General features: G+C 39.0%; 1 protein-coding gene and 2 long non-coding RNA genes across 3 annotated transcripts in view; 1 reads left to right on the forward strand and 2 right to left on the reverse strand.

Annotated features, from left to right (window-relative positions):
- tmtc4 (transmembrane O-mannosyltransferase targeting cadherins 4) overlaps positions 1–2,256 on the reverse strand; it is a 34,143-nt gene extending 31,887 nt beyond the window's left edge. The window contains exons 1-4 of the mRNA XM_088353274.1: positions 2,026–2,256; positions 1,879–1,931; positions 1,603–1,810; positions 165–280 (exon numbers count right to left, since the gene is read on the reverse strand). Of these exons, the coding sequence (XP_088209400.1) occupies positions 165–280; positions 1,603–1,764 (278 nt within the window). The 5' untranslated portion in view covers positions 1,765–1,810; positions 1,879–1,931; positions 2,026–2,256. The remainder of the gene's footprint in view (positions 1–164; positions 281–1,602; positions 1,811–1,878; positions 1,932–2,025) is intronic.
- Positions 2,257–6,723: 4,467 nt separating this feature from the next.
- Positions 6,724–8,706, reverse strand: LOC148353058 (uncharacterized). The gene is made up of 3 exons (XR_015852722.1): positions 8,542–8,706; positions 7,927–8,159; positions 6,724–6,908 (listed from the first exon to the last, which is right to left on the reverse strand). It is a non-coding gene; the product is annotated as an uncharacterized LOC148353058 (long non-coding RNA).
- LOC148353059 (uncharacterized) lies at positions 7,962–20,124 on the forward strand. Its single transcript, XR_015852721.1, has 3 exons — positions 7,962–8,130; positions 9,086–9,631; positions 19,858–20,124. It is a non-coding gene; the product is annotated as an uncharacterized LOC148353059 (long non-coding RNA).
- Positions 20,125–20,762: the final 638 nt, after the last annotated feature.

The following is a 20,762-nucleotide window of genomic DNA, read 5'->3' on the forward strand; positions in this document are numbered from 1 at the left end:
AAACACACAATTTCAGTTTACTATATGAAAGCGCTACATGTTTTCCAATATGGCTTTAAAACATATAATATATAACACTCATACATTTGATCAGAATTGGGCTAGCCAACCAGAAAAAGTACAATTTTCAAAGTTGCAAAAATTTACAAAAACTGGGTACAAACCTAAAGGTAAACACAGTGAGTGGTCTGTATGATTTGTGACTGGAGTTGCTGCTCAAGTTGCTTCCCCAGAAGTCATTGCTCCAAATGTTGGTCAAGGGTGTTGTTGGCTTCAAGTCCTGCCAGATACCAAATTATATTTTGATATGATAAATAAATCAATTTTGTGCATTCAGTGTAATAAATATAGTTAAGGACAGGCTCGACAATAGCTCAACTGATTTTGATCATTTGCTTAAAAAGAAAAACTAGCCCAGAAGGAATGGAAAACAGTCTCCTGTGAAAAACTCAATGCTGGTGCTGATTGTTAAGATATATTCCTCCCAAGCAAAAAAGGTGGAAAAGAAAATGTAAAGAAGAAAAAATGCAGGCAGGGCGTCTTTGTTGGTTGAAAAGTAAACGTTGCAAAGGATGAATTTTGGGGGCCTGAATTTGCACCATATTAAATGCGGTAAGCACAGCGGCTATTTGGTGACTGAATTGGGTCCATGTATGATGGGCTATGACCAACCTATTTTAAAATGTCAATTCGTGGACTAAATCTGATATAGTGCAACATCGAAAGTCTCAAAGACATTTGGTGTTGGGAGAGGGTTGTTTTTAAATTGCATTATTTAAGGGGCAGAATGGTGGATTAGGTGCTTTACAGTGTTGTTGTTTTTTTTTCATTTCTTCATCATGGTTGGGATGAAAAGGCCCTTTGCTTAAGTTATGAATGTCATGTTGAAAAAAATTATTTAGAATGAATTATTGTTGATAAAACCTTTGCCAAAGATGCTTGTTTTCTTACTCTCAAACAATAGGCTCATACTGTTTAAAATATAAAAATATATAATTGTACAGAATGACTGAAAATAAGAGACATGTTATAGTTTGGGCATATGACCCAGCCCTACATCAACTCTGCCTACTAAATAATTGTGATCATTCCCACATATAGAAAGTCCACACAGCTACTAAATCTGCACATTTATTTTCTTGAACTACTGGCAGTTCTCATAGGACTGAGACACTTATTGCACATGACCACATCTGTTGTCTTCTCTACTAGTTCATTATCTGCACATGACTACCCATTTTGCACATCTATCCAAGATGCTCTTCTTGCAATACAATATTCATGTAGCTAAAATTATTCATTTACTACTGCATATCCCTATATTTTCTTCAAGTTTCTTTTTGGTGATAAACTGTAGGTCGAAAGTATCAACATTTTGTTCTGTATAAAAGTGTACCAGAATAAAAATAAAGCACATCTGAATCTGAATGACACATTCTATGTAAGTAAAGACATACAGCTTTCAATTTTAAGTTGCATGTCTTCTTTCAAAACCAAACGTATGTGAAGCTGCACTTGAACAGTTTATAACCTTGTCTAGATAGTGACAATTTGAACTAGAAGATTAGTTTAATTGTCAAAATGCATAGAAAGTAGCACAACCTTGTTGTTAATGATCGCCTCCGAATCGTCAAACACGAAGTCGCCGTCGTAACTATTGATGAAGCACAGCAAAGCCACCAGAACCACAGCGACTTTGGCCTGAACAGGACCCAATTTGGGGAGGGGGACCTCCTCATCCCACTCAACTTCACAAACCGCCATGTTAACACACACACAGCTGGTTCATCGCTTAACATCGTCCAAAACCCTGAAGACACGGGGGAATTAGTATAGATAATAACACATCACCAAATGCATAAAAAAATGCATGCTTACCTATCTTTTGTGGAGCTTATGGGTTGGTTTGTGTTAGCTTCTTTCGCAGTAAGCTGAAATCGAGCAGAAAACGGTATTGAATCATGCACATAACCAAACACATTATGTGCAAAATATATCAGGGAAACTTATTGATGGATTACTTACAGGCGAATATCTTATTGTATAGCGTTAGCATGTGTTGCCGGATGCTAGCGACCAACATTTGCCAGGGGGTGAATGCAACCGAAACAGAATTAAAGCGATGTCGATATTGAAAGTTATTTAAACAATGACTTTATTTTAAAATATTTACAATTTTACTGCAAATATCACGTTCGCCATGCAGACAGCCCACAGGAGGATGTAAACAAATAGTAGACATGTTTTAGGTTGTTCACTTCCGTAAACGTCTGGATCACGTGGTTGTGTTTAACCAATTGGTGATGGCTCGGTTGTGCTGCTGCCTCTCCCGTGTTGCGGAAAAAAAGTAGGAAAACGGTTGTATACAATTATTTAACGCTGATCAAACTGTTAAAACATCGGGGTTTTCTAGATTTTTCAGAGTGTGACAAGTTGTAAAACAACTCTCTGAAACAAAAAGGTAACTGGAGGTCTAATTTGTTAGAAAACACTCCAAAGAAATAAGGCCAAAATATGTTTTTGTTTGATGCTATGGTTTACTGCAGCTGTTGTTGTTGTTGCTGTTTTACATGGTAAAGTGACTGCATTTATATAGTGCTTTTCAAGCGACTGAAGACCTCCCGAACGCTTTACAACATATTTCACACTTACCCATTCACACACACTCACACACCGATAGAGACGTCAGCTATGCAAGGTGCCTACCTTCTTATCGGGGGCATTAGCGGTTCAGTGTTTTGCCCAAGAACACTTTGACATGTAACTCACATGATTTAATTACTAATTATAAAAATGTTAAATGTTAAGGGGAGTTCTTAGCAGTTAAAAAAATATAAGCGAAATTAATGTATTTAATTTATTTTACATTCTAAAAGAATTATGCAGACATGAATTACATTAATATGATCATGCAAGTTGCAGCTAAATTGCTCACTTGGATGCATGTATTAATCTGCTCTGTTTTGTCAATTGTTGATTTGATGATTATCTTGTCCAACTGAACAATGCAGTTACACAAAATATCTCCAAATAAACATAGAATAGCTTGTTTACATGTTTTAGTCATATTTTAAGGTTTCAAATGAATTCTAAAGGGAAAAAAAGCTGTTCTAAAGAAAACTTGAAAGCCAAAGATGAATAGCGAAGCTTTTTATTTCAACTTGCTTATCTCTGATCACAGCAGGTGTCACTATTGAATATTCTCAATTGTGATGTTTATTAATACAATTGTTTATAAAAACTAAACTCATATTTGTCAGTGGACTTCAATTTGTTTCTGGGGTCCCTGAACATAAACAAAGATAGTCCACTTGCCCATGGAGAATAAATCGCTTTAGTGCACTATTAGATACAAAAGAAGTAATGAAATATGCATATGTCACCGGTCTCTAGTGTAGTAGTCACTTGGGTTTTGGAATAAAAACTTCAAAGTCAGTCAAGGACATACAGAATTCATTTTTTTTCTAATTAATGTAAGATACACCCACAGAAACAATTGTGTTTGTGTTTGGATACATTTTGCTTTGAAACAATCATGTTAAATTCATTAGTTTTGCAGATAACACACTACAGCAGTACAATGGGTAATGTTTTATAATCAAAAGGACCATATATTATTGTCTATATCAGAATTTAATACACTTAAATTAATCCAACATGGTTTATTAATGGTAGCACGGCGGCGCAGTGGTTAGCGCGTGTGCGGCACAGTTAAGTCAAGTCAAGTCATTTTTATTTGTATAGCCCTTAATCACAAAGAGTCTCAAAGAGCTGCACAGGTTATTGCACAGACTATTATTACACCATCTCCTGATCTGAAATTAACATGAGGGCAAGGAAAAACTCAAAAACCTCAACATGAGGAAAATGCAGAAACCTTGAGAAGGGACCGCACATGTGGTAATCCCCCTTTCAGGATGACCAGGCTGCAATGGATGTTGCAATAACAAATACACAGATATTGTCCAAAAAAAAAAAAATAAAATTAAAAAAAAAATTATATGTATATATATATATATATATATATATATATATATATATATATATATATATATATATATATATATATATATATATATATATATATATGTATAAGTTATTCATATGCTATAGAGTAGAAGTGTGGTTTAAGCATAGATTTAAACATTTCCACTGAGGTTGCAGATCGGATCTCAGGGGGAGGAGCATTCCACAGCACCGTTGCCCGGATGGAGAACGCTCTCGAACCTGCGGAACTCTTCTTGGCTCTTGGGATCACCAGTGGACCAGCGCTTTCAGAACGAAGGCTCCGGACCGGAGTTCTGAGGTCGTGAGATCAAACCTCCTGTGTGGAGTTTGCATGTTCTCCCCGTGCTTGCGTGGGTTTCCTTGACACTCTTTGCACTCACCTGTACCCGCTCGTTTGGCGCCCATATAAGCTCAGTGCGCTCACTCTTTGTCCGTCAGCAAACCTCTGTTTACACTAGGCAAGCATTTTGACTCCCGTCGGTCCCATTTTGTCACCTGTACCCCACTCGTCTGTTCCTGATTCCCCGTTTTTCTCCGACTACGACCCGTTTTTGACCCTGATCTCCCGTCCCAGCTAACGATCCGTTTTTCCTGTTTGTCCACACTACGATATCCCGCTCCGGAAGATCCACTTCCGCATTCCGAACACGCTCCGATCCCGTCAGCGGTTTGCTTCCCTTGTCCAACGAGCACCGGATCGCTGGCGCTGGTTTTCCTCGATATCTCAATAAACTTGTGAGTAAATGTTATGCATCTGGGTCCTCCTCCTTTTCTGGTCTTGACATCTTTCTATAGTAGTCTTCAGTACATATTCATTTTCTTCAACATAATTAGTAGAAATCCTGTAGATTCAAATAAAAGGACGTGATTTGGAAAGGGTGTGTTAACCATGATAACAAAAATATATTAATATCTGTTGTGGACATTTGCCTCATTTTGAGGTTCAAGGTGTGAAAGTCCAAATGGAATGTATCTGACTCCCCTCCTTTCCTGAATGCAGCTTTACTAGTGGTGAACAAAAAGAGTCTCCAAGGCATCCCTCATAAATATTCACACATACAATTTCCAGCCGCTTAGGATTGGAGGGGCGCTGGAGCATATGCAAGTCATCTTCAGGCAATGGGCAGGGGACACCTTGGAATGCCAAAGGGCAGCAAATTAAAGAGGTGGTGTCCGGGGTGAGAGTTTTCCTTAATGATATTGTTTCCTTCCTTATGGTATTGCAAGCCGGCAATATCTTCCAGAGTGGGCAGAAAGCAGCTAATGATTTTCTGGGCTGTGTTGATCATTCTCTGTACAATTTTTCGGTCTGCTGCCTTGTTCACAGCATGCCACACCGTGATGACGTATGCAAGAATGGTTTTCATAGTAGAAGGACACCAGCAGCCTTTGTTACAGGTTGCTCTTCCTAACCGCCATCCAGAAGTGGAGTAGCACTTGTTGATAAGTGTTAACTGTTGGCCCTTGGATTTGATTATTTCCATTTTTCTCACAAAGTGATACACTCAACCTTCATCCAGATGTGGCTTTAATTTCTTGCCATTTGCCCAGCGATGATGATCTTTGTGACTCTCCCTTAGCTGTCACTTAGCTTGTTACATGCGCTCCATGTGTAACTGCAACTGCGACATTCGTTGGCGGAAGAAGGCGAGTCGCCCTGCTGCAGTCAACTCGAGTCAAAGATACAAGCCGTCCGCTTGCTAATAAGCCGTAAAAGTCGTTCTATCGCGGTTGGGGTTGCGATGCAGTGGCCTTCGCAGTCCTGTAAAATGGAAAGTCGCTGCCCATTAATGAGGGAGAACGCAGCAGGCCGGCTTGGGCACTGACGCTGTCATGAAAAGGATGTCAATTGTGATGACATATTCTCTTAATAATGGCGGATACGTGCAAAGTCAGCATATATTGTTTTTGCACGGTAAGACTCAATAAAGTCAGTGGGCATATTTGAAAGAGGAAAAGTTTTGCAACCACTTTGAATCAAATCAAATTTATTTGTAAAGTACTTGTCCAGCAATTAATTGCCACCCAATGTGCTGTATAAAACATTCTGTGTACAATAAGACAATACAATGCTTTCCCCTCAACCTGAAAAAATGAAATACATGTAAAAAGGGAAATAAAACAATTATAGAAATAAAAGGTTAATTATGACAAGGCACAGACTAAACCATGTGAGGAGAAAAACCCGAGGGAGGCATATGCGTGCTGAAAGGGATGGCGCCCAGTGCATCAGGATTTCCAGGCATTGAACCAAACCCTACCGGTGTCGGGAATATTCATAAACTCGTAATTGCACAAGGTTGACTGGCTTAGCAGAATGAATTAAATCAAACAATAGAATAGAATTTGAAATCTTTCTATCTACCCTGGTCAAATCCCGGGATGACAGACAGCAAGACAAACACATACACAAAAACAAAAAAATAAAAAAGGGAAAAAGCAAAAAACACATACATTTTTACATTTATTTTTTCATTTTATTTTATTTTGACCATGGGCAACCCAAATGCCCAAACACCCAAACAAGTTAAGCACCTCGGCACCCAAGTTGGTCATGCTTTCGTCCCTCCAGATGAAACGGGACACAAGAGAGCGGCCATGTCACTCGGGTCAGGGTGACACAACACACTCTTCTGTTCAACAGCAGAGTCCGACAGCTTTTACTGGTTTAACCCTGCCGCATCATACAGGTGCCCTGCCTATCCCCTAGAACGCATCCAAACATCCCACTATCCTTTCCCAACACCTCTCCACTACTTCCTATCACTAACAAGAGCACTAGCTTCCAACTACATTTATACCTCGTTCCTCCAGTGCAGATAACCAGATAACCATCAATCCACGTCAATCGCGGAGTTCCTCTTGGTCTCCTTCCAATTACTTCTGCTCTGTAGCAAAAGCTAAAGCATAGAAATAAGATAAAAAAATAATATTAGGATCGATTATATGTTACAGTGCCTGTAGACTTGCCTGTTGTCAAGTTTTTACTTTTTAACCACATGTGGATATGAGAGCAACATTTTCTGAAATGGCAGACGGCAGAGGATTTTGCTTAGATGATTTTGCCTATTTTTGGGATATAATTTTAGAATAAAATGTAAAATAAGTTTAAATTGGGTAAATAGGAAAATAAATCAACACTATCTGCCAATGCAATGAAAATATATATACCAGCTGATATATTTTTGAATTAGTTAATAGAATGTTAGGGTCTGGTAAGCCACCCTCCACCAGGGAACACCAGCCGGGTTGGTGTGTCCAATCATCACACACCTGTCCCTAAGTATCCTAACCCTTTATGATGATATTTTGGACAGCACACGTCATCTGGTCATTGTATTCCCAAAGTCATAGCATTTTGTTTTTAGTTTAGTGCTAAATTGTTTTGCTCATTGCCTTTCTGGTTTCAGTCTTTGTTTCTGGTTTGGACTACGTCAAGTTTAATTTTGTTTGGTGACTTAATTTGTTTTCTGTCCCTTGTTCGTTTGTTGCTTTGTTCCTGGTTTTATAAATAAACACCACCCTTTTTTAGGACTCCTGCCTCAGTCCCTCCCCCATCCCATGTGGGTCCACATTCAGAATCTAACAAAAAAACGGGTTGATGTATAGTTAAATAAGAAAAATACTACTTAAAATAATCTAAACTGTTTGCCAATGAGACAATATTTATTTTATTCCTTTAATTGTTTTATACAGTGTATGACAGCAAAAGCCCATAGTGACTTTCTGTTTAGACTTCCATTTTCAAACAAGGGAAGACATTTTTTCCTTAACATGTTTCCAAAATACTGCCACATTTGCATTTATATTCATGTTGCTGTGGAAACCAGACATCTTTAATGGGCTTCTCTTGAAGAAAAATCCACTGCTGTCAAATGCAGTAGACTGCTGTGTTTTGTACTTTCCACGAATGCTTACATGTGATGCAAAGCATTGTGCCATTACACAAGGGTCCGTGGAGGCAACTTCGGCTTTGGCTGAAGGACTCTTTTGTTCTCTACGTGAGGCCGAAAGACAGCCAGGTGTGGATGGCGATCCTCTCAGATAAGGGCTCTTGCATCAAGACGGGCACCTTTGGGACCACCGTCCATCAGATCACCGGTCCAGGCCCTCCACAGGAAGGTGTCTGATCCCATCAGATTTACATTTTGCTGCCATGGCAAACAGAAACACGATTGTGCAGACTGCATTTCTTATTTTTTGCTGTATACATTATGACCTGAGTAGAGACAATAATTTATCCATTTTATGAATCAATTTTTTTAATGTTTTTACTTCTTTTTGATCCCTCACAAGGGCATTGTTGGCCGTGATACTGAAAATAAAAGTAATGAGTTACAGTTACTAGGTACTTCCGCTAAAAATTAATTGTGTTACCCCCAAAGATTACAGACAGTCATAAGTTGTGCTTTACTATGAAAGTTACTATCTAATTACAAATTACCATATAGTCTCACATCGAGGCCAACCTCACTATAATTGCTTAAATATAGCCACTTAATGAAAGGAATAGAAGAAAACACGTACACTGACCTGTAGAAGCAGTGAACCATTCACATTAATGGGTTTGTGCAATCTTGAGAGTTTGCAACTGAACACTTTGCATAGACACCCCTTATCCATTTTTGTCTTTTGTGTTCAAACCACTCGACTCCATTTCTGGCTAATGTTTAGGGTGTTTTCTTGTTTCTACAGGCATGTTGTACTGCACAAATAATTTCACGTTCCTGTATGAGTCCCCCCCCCCCACCTCATGAGCTGGGGGTGGCCAGGTACCGATTAGATAGAATTTAAATAAGTAGAGACAAAATAAACCCCCGCCAGTATGCTTTAATTACTTAGCTATATTCAATAACTGTCAGTATTAAGCCTCTGTAGCGCATGTTTTAGTCAGTTGAAGTGTAAGCCTACTTCACAGTTGTCAGAAGGTTTGGATACACACCTAACGTTATGATTGTTGATTGTGTACTTCATACCCGTCCAAACAGCCACATGAGCCCAAAACTCGTTTGCCTGCAGCCAGACACAGATATTAGGCCCTGTCTTATTGCATTAATTTCACTTATTGTCTCCACAGGTGTCTTGGGGGCCCCATGAATAACAGCACTATCACAACATATCCCAACTCAGACTGCAAGAGTGGCAGCACCCAGCCAGCAGCTTGCTCAGTGTGGGCCCCTGGGTGTAAAGCCAGGAAGGAGGAAACGGGGATTATCTGCTCCAAGCACGTCAACCAATTCCATTTCAGAGGTCAGAATGAAGAAAGCGAGAGATTGGTCGTCAGAAAAAAAAGTGTGAGACCTGGTCTGCTATGTGATCCCCGCTGATGTCTTCTCCCTGGCGATGCTCACAAAAGTGCACCTAAAGCTTTCTTGTCACCATGGCACCCTTTGGGCCTGTATATGATTGACAGCTTGTCACATTAGCTTACAGAAGTATTTGTAAAAAGAGAGAGTGTAAGAGTGTGTGTGAGAGAGAGAGTGTGAATGAAATTGAGAAAAAGTGTTACTGTGATTTAAGTGAAGTGCAGCCACGCTCCCTAAGGTGCTTCTGTACATTGTGCAAGTAGCCTAAGGAGTAAAATGTTGCACATGTTTGAGTATGTGAGTGTTTAATTGACTATGTTGTGGCAAATACATTTGCAAATGTAGAATGGATTTGCATACATGTAGAAATTTAGAAAGACTTGCTTTTACGTTTGTGGGAAAAGGTCGGGTAGACATCCTTGAAGATACTCTTGGCAGACATTAAGTTTCCTTGAAGATAGCGTGCAAGGGACGGGACGCTCTGTACTTGATACGTGATACAGGACCGCCTTTTGGGGTGTACTCAATCGAAGCCTAATCGTCACTACCAGCTTTAAATACATTGTCATGTTCCTAGCTCTGTGAGATCTTTATTGACGCATCAATAAAGTGACAATCTCCCTCCGTAACGAGACTGGCTCCTGTCTATTTCTTTTATCCACTTATGAGAAGACTTTCTCTCGATTATCGGACCTCCAATTTCTACAACATTTGGCGCCGCAACGTGGATTGGCACTTAAATAAACAGAAAAGGGAAAAGACTTCTCAGTGGAACGGTCTCGAATGAGCGGTTGAGGTAAGGAAGATTTTTTTTATTCTCTCCTTGTTTCAATTTGCTTGTCGAGATTCGTGGGTGGACAGGAGCCTGTGGCGTCGGAGCTAAATTATGAAAATTCGTGCACGTGGGATTTTCCGTCTGTAGTCAGGCCCAAGTTCGGACGGATGAGATATATAGACTGAGTTGAGATTTTTATGTCCGACGGGAGTTCTGAGCTCAAAGAATCCTGTCTGTTTTGGGACATGGGCTGCTTGAAAACCTGGATAAAATGGTGCAGCGGCGTCGGTATTTGTATATTTATGATTGTCTTGAGATCTGTGTAAAGCTGTGATAAGACGTCGTCATTTGCTAAAGTGACAGTTCGAGAGTGGACGATCTATGTATGGTTAATACGGGGCATGTTTTATGTGTTTCCCTAGTCGATTGATGATTTGGGAGGGAAATGTAACCTTGCACTTAAGAAAAAGTGTGGTGCATGGAACCTCGCCATTTTCTACAATCTGAAAGGTTATACCGACGTTAGAAAAATGAGCAGTAATCAGATGTTGTATTATTAAGATATATTCGCATAGAAACAAGCGATACAAAGAATGTGTGAGAATTGCTGACATGTTTTCAGTCTGGGAGACGTCTCATTCGGAAATGTTGGTGTGTGTGCCAGCTGGCGTTAATTGTGCGTGTCTCTCTGTATGTGGATGTGTGCGCGGGTGATTTATACTTAACTGTTTTTTGTTTTTTTGTGTTGTTTGGCGTTGGGAGAGGAGTTAAGGAAGCATGGATGATTGATGGAGTGACTGCTTATTCTACATTTTACAGTCTTGTATGTGCGTTAAAGTGTCTTGCTTTTTGTGGGTTGTTCTCGCACACAAAGCTCACCCCCACCACTCTCCGTCTTTCCCCCGTCTTTCGCTCTGTGTGAGTTGAGCTCAACCGTGTGTATTCCCGCTCCGATCACCTCCCCCCACCCCCGTCTTTCCCCCGTCTTTCGCTCCTTTACTGTATGGAAAAAAAAAAAAAAAAGTGGAGGGATTACTTAATTCGTCAAGTGCTCCGTTTGCGTGTGGCCTTTTGATTTGTGGGATCTTGTTCCGATGAACGTGATAAGTATAGTTTGGGTAAATTGAGGAAACAATTTGGCAAGCATTTTCAAAAGACAATGAGGGGCAGATTACTCGATCTTGAGGAAGACCATGACAAATTTAAGAATTTAATTGCTTAGGTGATCTCTTCATGGTCATTTAACCTAGACTAAACATCCGAGTTTGTAAACATAACCGATTTAACAGGATTCAGAAGTCAGACGGACTGTTGAAAAGGGCTGGAGATGGCAAAAACAAACAAAGACGTTCACTCATCCGTTGTCTGCGCCGCTTGTCTACAGCAGGGTCGTGGGGACACTGGAGCACATCCAGGCTGTCCTCAAACAGTGAGCAGGGGGCAATCTGAACTGATTGCAGCCAGTTTCGAGGAGAAAGAGGTAGACAACTGGGCGCCAAGGTCAGTGTGGCACTGATAAAGCTCATGGCACATTCCTGCAGCGGATTGCGAGTGGAACGTCACGATGGACTGAGCCAGACGGCCAAGGCCGTCGACGAGGCGGTGATAACGAACAACACGAGTCTGCATTGAATCACGCTAGAATCTTGTTGATTGACGTAGTGTTTACAAATCTGAGGAATATTGATACGTTTGGATTGTGAATTATTTTATTTTTACCACAGAAATACTGCTAAAATTGTATTTTGAATCTGCTTTCCAGGAAAACGGTGATGTGTCTCCAGATGCAGGAGCATCAGGAGGATTATTAAGGAGAATAGGTAACAGGGGAATACCTTTGACTTTATATCAGATACAGGCCACGGTAGACGGAGAGAATAATAATAATAGGAGTAGTAGGAATAATAGGAGCAGTGCCATCAAAAGATCTAGGTGCGGGAACAGTAATTAGGTTTTTGATTAGAGAAGTTATTCCGCGATTTGGCATACCGTCAGAAATAAGCTCGGATAACATTTGTTCAAAAGGTCGTGAAGGGCATCTTACAAAAACTACACATTAAACAACGGTTCGGTGAGGTTTATCAACAAAGTCAAGGGATGGTGGAAAAGAGTAAATGGAATATTAAAATCAAAGATAAACAAGATCTTTGTGAGTACTAGGCTCGACTGAGGGGATGCGCTACAGTTAGCGCTGATGAGTTATCGCATGCAAACTCATTGGATCACGCATTTAACACCGCATGAAATGCTAACAGGCAGACCAGCACCGCATCTAGGAGGTCCCTATAAGGGGCCGCCACTTGAGCAACTACAAACTGAACTGAGAGACTGTATGAGACAATTGACGGCTGTCATCTACCGGCTGGTTAAGAGACAAGAGTCCAAGGTCGAACAACCATTTGAAAAGACGTCCCAGGGGATCTCGTCTACATCAAGGTTACGACGAAAGAGGAACCATCCGAGGCGTGAGGGACCGTACACCGTCGTGAGGGCAACGCTGGCCGCAGTCCAGGTCGAGGGCAGCTCAAAAGGGTACCATCTGAACCGCGGTACCACGGCTCACGCTGCCACCGTCAACGAGACCAAGCAAGATCAACAGGGCAGTAACGTTAAAATTAGGAAAACAAAATGTGGATGACAAAGCTGTGTGTGATAATAAATTGTCTGATATGATTGTTACTAGGAGCAGAGCTCGAGAAATCGCAGCGGCGAATGGAAATTGTGGGTCCGAGAGTGCAACCGGAGATCCAAAAAGCGACGCTGCAGTTGCAGACCATGACGCATCCTAGAGACAGCGGCCCGGTTAAGTGTGACACTACTGTATAACATGCCAAAACGGTTGAGGATTTGGAAAGTACAAGTACATTTTACCTCATGAAGGGCTCACTGGCCCTGAGGTATGGAAGCTCGAAAGTACCAAAATCAAAAATATTACAGGAAAAAAGAAAAAATGTGAGATATGACGAAAATGTGTAAAAAATAATTCTTAGAATATGGTACCATAAGAAACATGCACTCGAAATCTTTTAAAGGGACAGTGTGTACAAATTGACCCCAAGAGGTCTCTGCATTGTGGAGTGCAACCGAAATAAAAGTGCTGAACAGGATAAATAAGGAGAGTCACAGTGCCCAAAGAAGCACTATTTTCTTCTAATTATTGTGTCATATCCACTGCCTCTAGGTGATGCTCATGTTATGGAAAACTCCAGTAACTCTAGTTTACAGTCACGTAGTCACAACAGCAGTCCCTGTTTTGGATGTAAGTTGCTAAAAATACTTTATAAGAAAGCTAATTAAACGATTTAGGTTCACTATCAAGACATTTCTAATAAAAACTCGCAGGAAAAAACCTTAACCGAGAACGAACGTTTTATCCAGAAGCTGTAGCAAAGAAACTCAAACGTTTTGATTGGGTAAGTGTTAGGAACTATAAACAGGACATGCGCATTTTACTCCATTGCCCAGCGCCTGTGCTAAAAGTAAATACGTAAGTGTCTTCAGTTGTAGGGATTTTTAACACTTTCGTTTTGGAATAGAGTGGCAGACAAAATGAGCGTCAGCACTCATAAGTGACGAAAGAGAGAGAGTCGAATTCTAAGTCGCTCGACACTCAAAACGTCACACAGTGAAAATTAAAATCGCTAAATGAAAGTACCGTAAAAATACTACGACAGTAATACGGTAATAGAGAAATGCCCCTAGAGCAAGGGTGTCAAAGTCATTTGAACTCGGGGGCCACACGATAGAACAAACATTCTGTCGGGGGCCTGACTGGTAGATTCAAGAGAAAGAAAAAGAGAGAGAAATAAAAGAGAAAGAGGGAAGGAAAAAAAGAGAGGGAGAGAGCGTGAGAAACAAAAGAGATAAAAAGTCATGAGAGAGGGGGAAAAGAAAGGGGGAGGAAAAAAGAAATCCAAAGAGAAATAGAGAGGCAGAAGGAGAGAAAAGGAAGAGTGAAGGGTAGGAAGAAAGAGAAAAGAGAGAAAAGGAAAAAATGAAGTTAGAGCAAAAGAAGTTAAAAAGAGAGAGACACAGAGAGTGAAAGAGACAGAGACAGAGTGGGAGAAAAGGGGTGGAAAAGAGAGAGAGAAAGCGAAAGAAATACAGAACAGTTTTACTCCATTGCCAGTGTCTTTGCAATATAGTACTTTAAAACAAAGACATAGTACACTACATCAATTAAAAATAAATAACTACAGAACTAAATACCAAGTTAAGTGCAAAAAGGGCATTTATGAGCTGGCTCTCTTCAATAAATTGAGAAAAAAGCAGTTTTGTCCAATGAAAAAGACTGACTTAACCAATTACCAACAGCAATGACGTAATCTCGAAGCGACAAGATCTCATTAGCTAAGATCGGCGTGCAGAAGAATAAAAACTCGTACAGCAGAACCAAAGTAACGATGATGTAATGCGTTGAATCTTTGTTAAAGAGGAATTAAATGATAATGACAATTTAAAGGAAAAGGTTGCGTCCCCAGCATGAATGATGCATCTGGGACACAGGTACATGGTGAAATGAAAACACTGAGTGTATAATACAAGGTAATTATACAGAATATTTTAAAGAGAATGAATGTTTAAACAACAAAACTAATCATCTCTCGTTGAATATGCGAATGGCAAAAGGGTAAGAATTTTTAAGACGTGTAGTTATGCTCCTAATAAAGCAAGGGCGAGTAAAACAAAGAAGACGACTAGAAACCGTCCATAATTTCAGTGTCCATCTTTTCGTTGGTTATAAATGGACAAATTCAAAAGAGGCGTAATACATAAAAAGATTGTTTCCTTAGTTTTTCTCATATTCAATAATAGATTACTAGTGGTATGAATGATTTCGAATTATCAAAAATTAAAAGAAGTTAAAAGAAGTTTGAAAATGACGACATATTATCACAGGGAAGAAAATTGGAGACTAGAAATCATTAATAACGTAGCTGAAGCTATTTCAGTCACTGAATGAAATATTTCTTTTAAAAAGAAAAGAAAAAGAAAAACAAAGGGAACTAAGACAATTGCGTAAAAACGAAGATTGTTGCGCGGAATAAAAGATTAAGATAGTAATATAAAATAAATACGATTCAACAAGATAATTCATGAGTGACAAGTAGGTATTGCTTTATATCGAATCAACAATAAGAGATTGTGATTACAGAGGGATGAAAAGACAATTAGAAATTTTTGACATTGAGTTCGAGTTGGCAGTTTTTTTAGGACAATTGATTCCACACTGAATTTTTTAGAATGAGTGTTACGTTCGACAAATGATTAATAAATGTGAAACAATAGCTGACTTGTGGTTTGGTTAAGTTAAAATGAAACAATGTCTATGGAAAAGAGCATTTTTGTTTTAGAAGACAATGAGAAAAAGATTGATCAATCCTGGAAAGGATTAAAGGAATTCAAAATAACAGATTAGTGGATTTAGAGACAACCATACAAGACGATTTTGGTGATTTAGAAATATAACTGCATGGGAAATGAATGGAAATTAATTAAACTAAGATAATTAATGTCTACTAGTACTTAAATTTAGAGAAAAATTTAGAAATTGAATAAACTGGCTAATTTACTAAAACATCTCAGTACGTAAGCACGATGAGACTTAACGAGACTCTAAGTGCCCCTGAATTACACAAAAAAGTTAACCTAGTATATTGTTTTGCTTTAATTCTGAAAGAAAAGGAAAAAGAAACACTAAGACAAACATACAACATAAGTTATTTAAATAAGGATAATTTGCTGAAAATTGGGTATGAAAAACTTGAGACAAAAGTATGAAAAACAACACATTAGGTAGTGTTTTTGGAGTTCCCCAGGGTCTTGAAAAGTACTATATAAATCCAGATCATTTATGATGGAATGGAATATGCCTTTACGGACATAGTTACAAAAAGGGTTCACATATTGTAACTGACAATTAAATTTGGCATGACACTCCATCTTCAGAGTTAGGTAAAGGATCGGAAGAGATGAGGTTATAGTTATAATTAATACAATATTTACACAAGAATGTGCATTTAAAATGTTACATACAGTTGAGGTTTGTGTAAATATGCATTTGGTGAAAAATAGTCATTGTAGTGAAAAAAAAAAAAAAAAAAAAAAAATGGTTGTCAGCATTGTGCAAAACATATAACAGTATTTTTATAGATAAGCTATGAAAATAAAAGGAAATTATTAAAAGGATCAATATCTAATTGAAGGCAAATAAACATAGACATAACATGTTGTTTTGCTTTAGAATAAGAAGATACGTACCACGCAATACATAAAATTTTGTTATAGAAAAAGATGCTGAGCACAGGGGTGAACGAATTAATCAGATAGATAGATAGATAGATACTTTACTCATCCCCTGAGGGAAATTCACATTTCCAGCAGCATCCCTGAGCTGAGAACAATACAATAACAATAACAAACAATAGTAAAGCCAAAAGAATACAATATACAAATACCCAGTGTGACGTGCAAATGCCCACTTTAGCATGTTATATAGAGTAACTAAATAGTGCTACGCAGAATACATATTGCAGTAAGATTCGGTAATGTCCAATGTAGGTGGTGTTGTTTAATGTACGTATTTTTGCGAGATGAAACTCATATCCGTAGGATAGAAAGTAATCCAAGTGTTGCAAGGCACTGATAAAGTACGCAAAAATAAATAAACAAATAAATAAATCACAAAAGTAGCGAAAATAACACGAGAGCTGCTGGAGTGGCTGCCATTCGTGACGGCGCCGGAAGTAACATTATCAAATACATTTTTCCACAATTGGGTCAGAATTAAACCTCTAGGGTTTAATCATGCCATTCATGTGCAGTAAACCAAAGGAGAACAAGAAATGGGATGGTAAAGTATTACGATAATGTAAATCCTACTACAGAAATTCTATGAAATTACTAGAAAACGGAATATAGAGCTTGAAAAACGGGACATAGTATATGGTACGGCTATAATTCTAAAAAGACCAACTACAGAAATTCTGCAAGAATACTGCTGCAAAACTACAACAGCATTAATACTAGCGCTACTAAAAAAAAAAAAAATCCTTCAAAAATACTACAACAGACTTCGAAAATATTACAGAATCTTATTGTAAATATGTAAATATTATAAGATACTACTGCAGGAATGGTTGAGTTAAGTGCAGACCGGACCAGAACTCAATCGCTTAACGACCAGGTACTTCTATTCAGCAAAATTGTCCAACGCTCAGGGAAAAAACAAAACAGCAACTGGCCTACAGGCAAACGGGAACTCAGACTAGGAATACTCATAAAACAGGCTTTTACTCAGACCGGCAAGCCCTTAAGAAGGACACTCGCAAATTAGACGGTCGCCACGGCGACCATGCTGGACATGACAGAAATACTACATACGTGCACAACTACAATAACACAGTTGTATCTCTACTTATAAGTTTAATTGGTTCTAGTAGTAAATATGGAATGATGAAACTATTGTAAATCGAAACACATTATCAATTTGAATCAATTGGATTGAAACGGGATTAGTCCGTTCCGAAAGCAAACGAACCTTGTTGAATCAACTGCAATTGCCCTGAAGGTATGCTGGTGTTCAGTAGGGGTTCATACATATACACAAAATAGATAAACATGAAATAAATACAATGAAATATAACATACGGATTGATGAAAAATTGTCTTCTGAAAAAGCTCTCCATATAATTGTTTTTTGAGATTAATAATAAAATAAAATAATAAAAAGTGCATACAAATTTTTTCTCGGATGTGATCAATCTACAAAAGAGAACACTCAAACACTCAAATCAGGGTAAATGATTCTGACAAGGATAATGGTTAAACTGATCCAGTGACTGTATTTAGTGAAAAAGCAAAATTCGAAATTTAGAACTGACAATTTAAAAAATAAATTGTTTATCTTCCAGTTGGAATTTTGGGATAGAATGCTCAAAATGGATAGGGCATCTTATAGTGGGGATTTTGATTTTCACTTAAAATAAATATAAAGACGTGCAACCAGTCGGAGTGCCGATGGACTACCGAAAACCAAATGTGTTAACGACAGTACAGACTAAAGTGACGGATAATATGCTAAACCTTAATGTGACGATACAGGCGAGAAGGGTACCGACACGCCAAAGTCCAGAAAAACCAACACCCACGGCGACAGCACTGAAGAGTGAGGTTACAACGCCGACAGCCAAAAATGAGTGCACGGCCAGTACGTAAAGTTCGGGAAATTGTGTAGGAGAGGAAAACCGTAACCCTAACTCGGTAGTTGTGTAGGCACATGGTCTCAATGTGCACTGACTTAATTAGACTAATTAACTTAAATTTGTGTGGGCCATCTGTCTTGTTTTATGTTTTATGTTTGTTCAATGTTGTAAGTGTTTGTATTCTTTCCTGTATTCTTATCTTTCTTGTCTATATGGTTGTCCAGCGTTTAATCGGCCCACGTAGCTGAAAGGATTAACAGAAAAATATCGAAGCCTATTCCTTAGTGAGGAAGACTCAACTAAATTCAACGCCTTGAATTTTATCTGGCAACGTTAATAGTCAGTCTACATTATAATAAAAAATGGAGCATCTGCGGAAAGAGACACATATGATGATCTGGACTGAATACGATATCAATTAGCACTATTGTTAAACACGCAACGCACTATATAGCACTAGGAATAACAGCAACAAATATATTGGTTTCTGATTGTGATTCTTTTGTTGGTATGTCACACTGCCGGGGAGCAAGCTGCTGTCTGGGATGGTCAGGATGCATCGTCGCTTCCGGGTTTTTGGCTGCATGGAAACTGAGCGTGATGCCTGCTGGGATGAACACTCACTCCAACATCTGACTTCACGACACCCGTTGACGAATACGACAATGCATGGTCTTCAAATTGTTCACGGGGGTCAGGCCAAAGGCCAATGTGGATATCACTATCCAGTCATGCACTCATCTTGGAATGTATCGACGACTGTTACCGAAATTTGTTATCACTTATCAGTTCAATTATTCATTTACCTTTATCACGTACCGATCAACCGTCGACGGTCCACGTGTATAATCCAGTGTGTACGGATAAAGATAAATGAAGGGGGGGTTAGTGCATGGGTCAGATGTTTGGAGTGTTGGGGGTTTTTGTAAATGAAACATGAACAATGAAAGTTAGAATGATCACAGCAGGCTGACCGCCAGAATTTTATTTTATTTTCGATTCGCGTAAACTCTGTCCGTGTATTGATGTCTATGATTTGTAATACTTTGCCACTACTCTGTATTGATTTTCAATTTTAATTTCCATTCAAAATGGGAGTATAAACTCCCAAAAGGGGGGATAAGGTAACAGAAGAAAAAAAAAAAAAAAAAAAAAAGGGGGGATATGTTGTGGCAAATACATTTGCAAATGTAGAATGGATTTGCATACATGTAGAAATTTAGAAAGACTTGCTTTTACGTTTGTGGGAAAAGGTCGGGTAGACATCCTTGAAGATACTCTTGGCAGACATTAAGTTTCCTTGAAGATAGCGTGCAAGGGACGGGACGCTCTGTACTTGATACGTGATACAGGACCGCCTTTTGGGGTGTACTCAATCGAAGCCTAATCGTCACTACCAGCTTTAAATACATTGTCATGTTCCTAGCTCTGTGAGATCTTTATTGACGCATCAATAAAGTGACAATCTCCCTCCGTAACGAGACTGGCTCCTGTCTATTTCTTTTATCCACTTATGAGAAGACTTTCTCTCGATTATCGGACCTCCAATTTCTACAACAACGAGAGCAGGTTTTTTTCCCTCATGTGCTTTCACTGAAAGCCATGCATGTCACGGGCGCCTGATCTGGCCCATTGGATGATTTAATCCCACCTGCTATTGATTTATGAGTAAAAAAGTATTTGGCTCAAAGTTGTTCATTTTTTTAAATAAATACAACCCAAATGCTCATTACCACTGCTGGAGGTCGAGAGTGGCGTATAAGAGCTGACATCCAGTCTGGTTTCATGTTGAAGACAATATTGTGCAGTATTTCCTCAGCATCAGCTGAGAGAACACGGGGCCAATATTTTTGCAAAACCTACTCTTCAGTTTTTTCGTTGTTAATATAATAAAACATGATGAAATAATTTCGACACGCTTCACGATTGTGTCTTGCATGTTGTTGATTCTTAGAAAAATACAGTGTGTTCAGTTTTTTTAGCCTTACGCTTGAAGCCTGAAATGTCATGTACTGTGGTTTCTAAACATTTTCAGAACTTCACATTCCAAGTTCAAACGGACACAATTTCAGGAATAAATACTAATGTTGACACACTATACAACCTGCAACCAAATGACCCCAAAAGTACCATTCAAAAGTAAACATTTCAGAAGTGACAGGCATTGTATTTATGACATTGTTGACAATTATTGGCTATGAATTCTTGACGTGTGCAAAGAAGTCGTCCCTCCTTCACAGCTGAGGTCGACAGCCTTTGGCAACACAGAGTCCGGCAGTCCCAGAATAGAAACGGCGGAGGTAAAAACTTTTCACAGAGGCAGATGCCTTTCAGGGATCGAGACGGCACAGGTTGGTTTCTGATTATGATGACGATTGTCACCATGCACCTCGTGTCAAGTGGAACTTGACAGCTGAGTAGTACTGACTTGTTGCCGATACTGTCAATCACAACTTCCGTTTGCCTGAT

The sequence above is a fragment of the Urocampus carinirostris genome, chromosome 14, assembly GCF_059441175.1.
Source record: "Urocampus carinirostris isolate Australia breed hairy pipefish chromosome 14, RoL_Ucar_1.0, whole genome shotgun sequence".
Taxonomy (NCBI): domain Eukaryota; kingdom Metazoa; phylum Chordata; class Actinopteri; order Syngnathiformes; family Syngnathidae; genus Urocampus; species Urocampus carinirostris.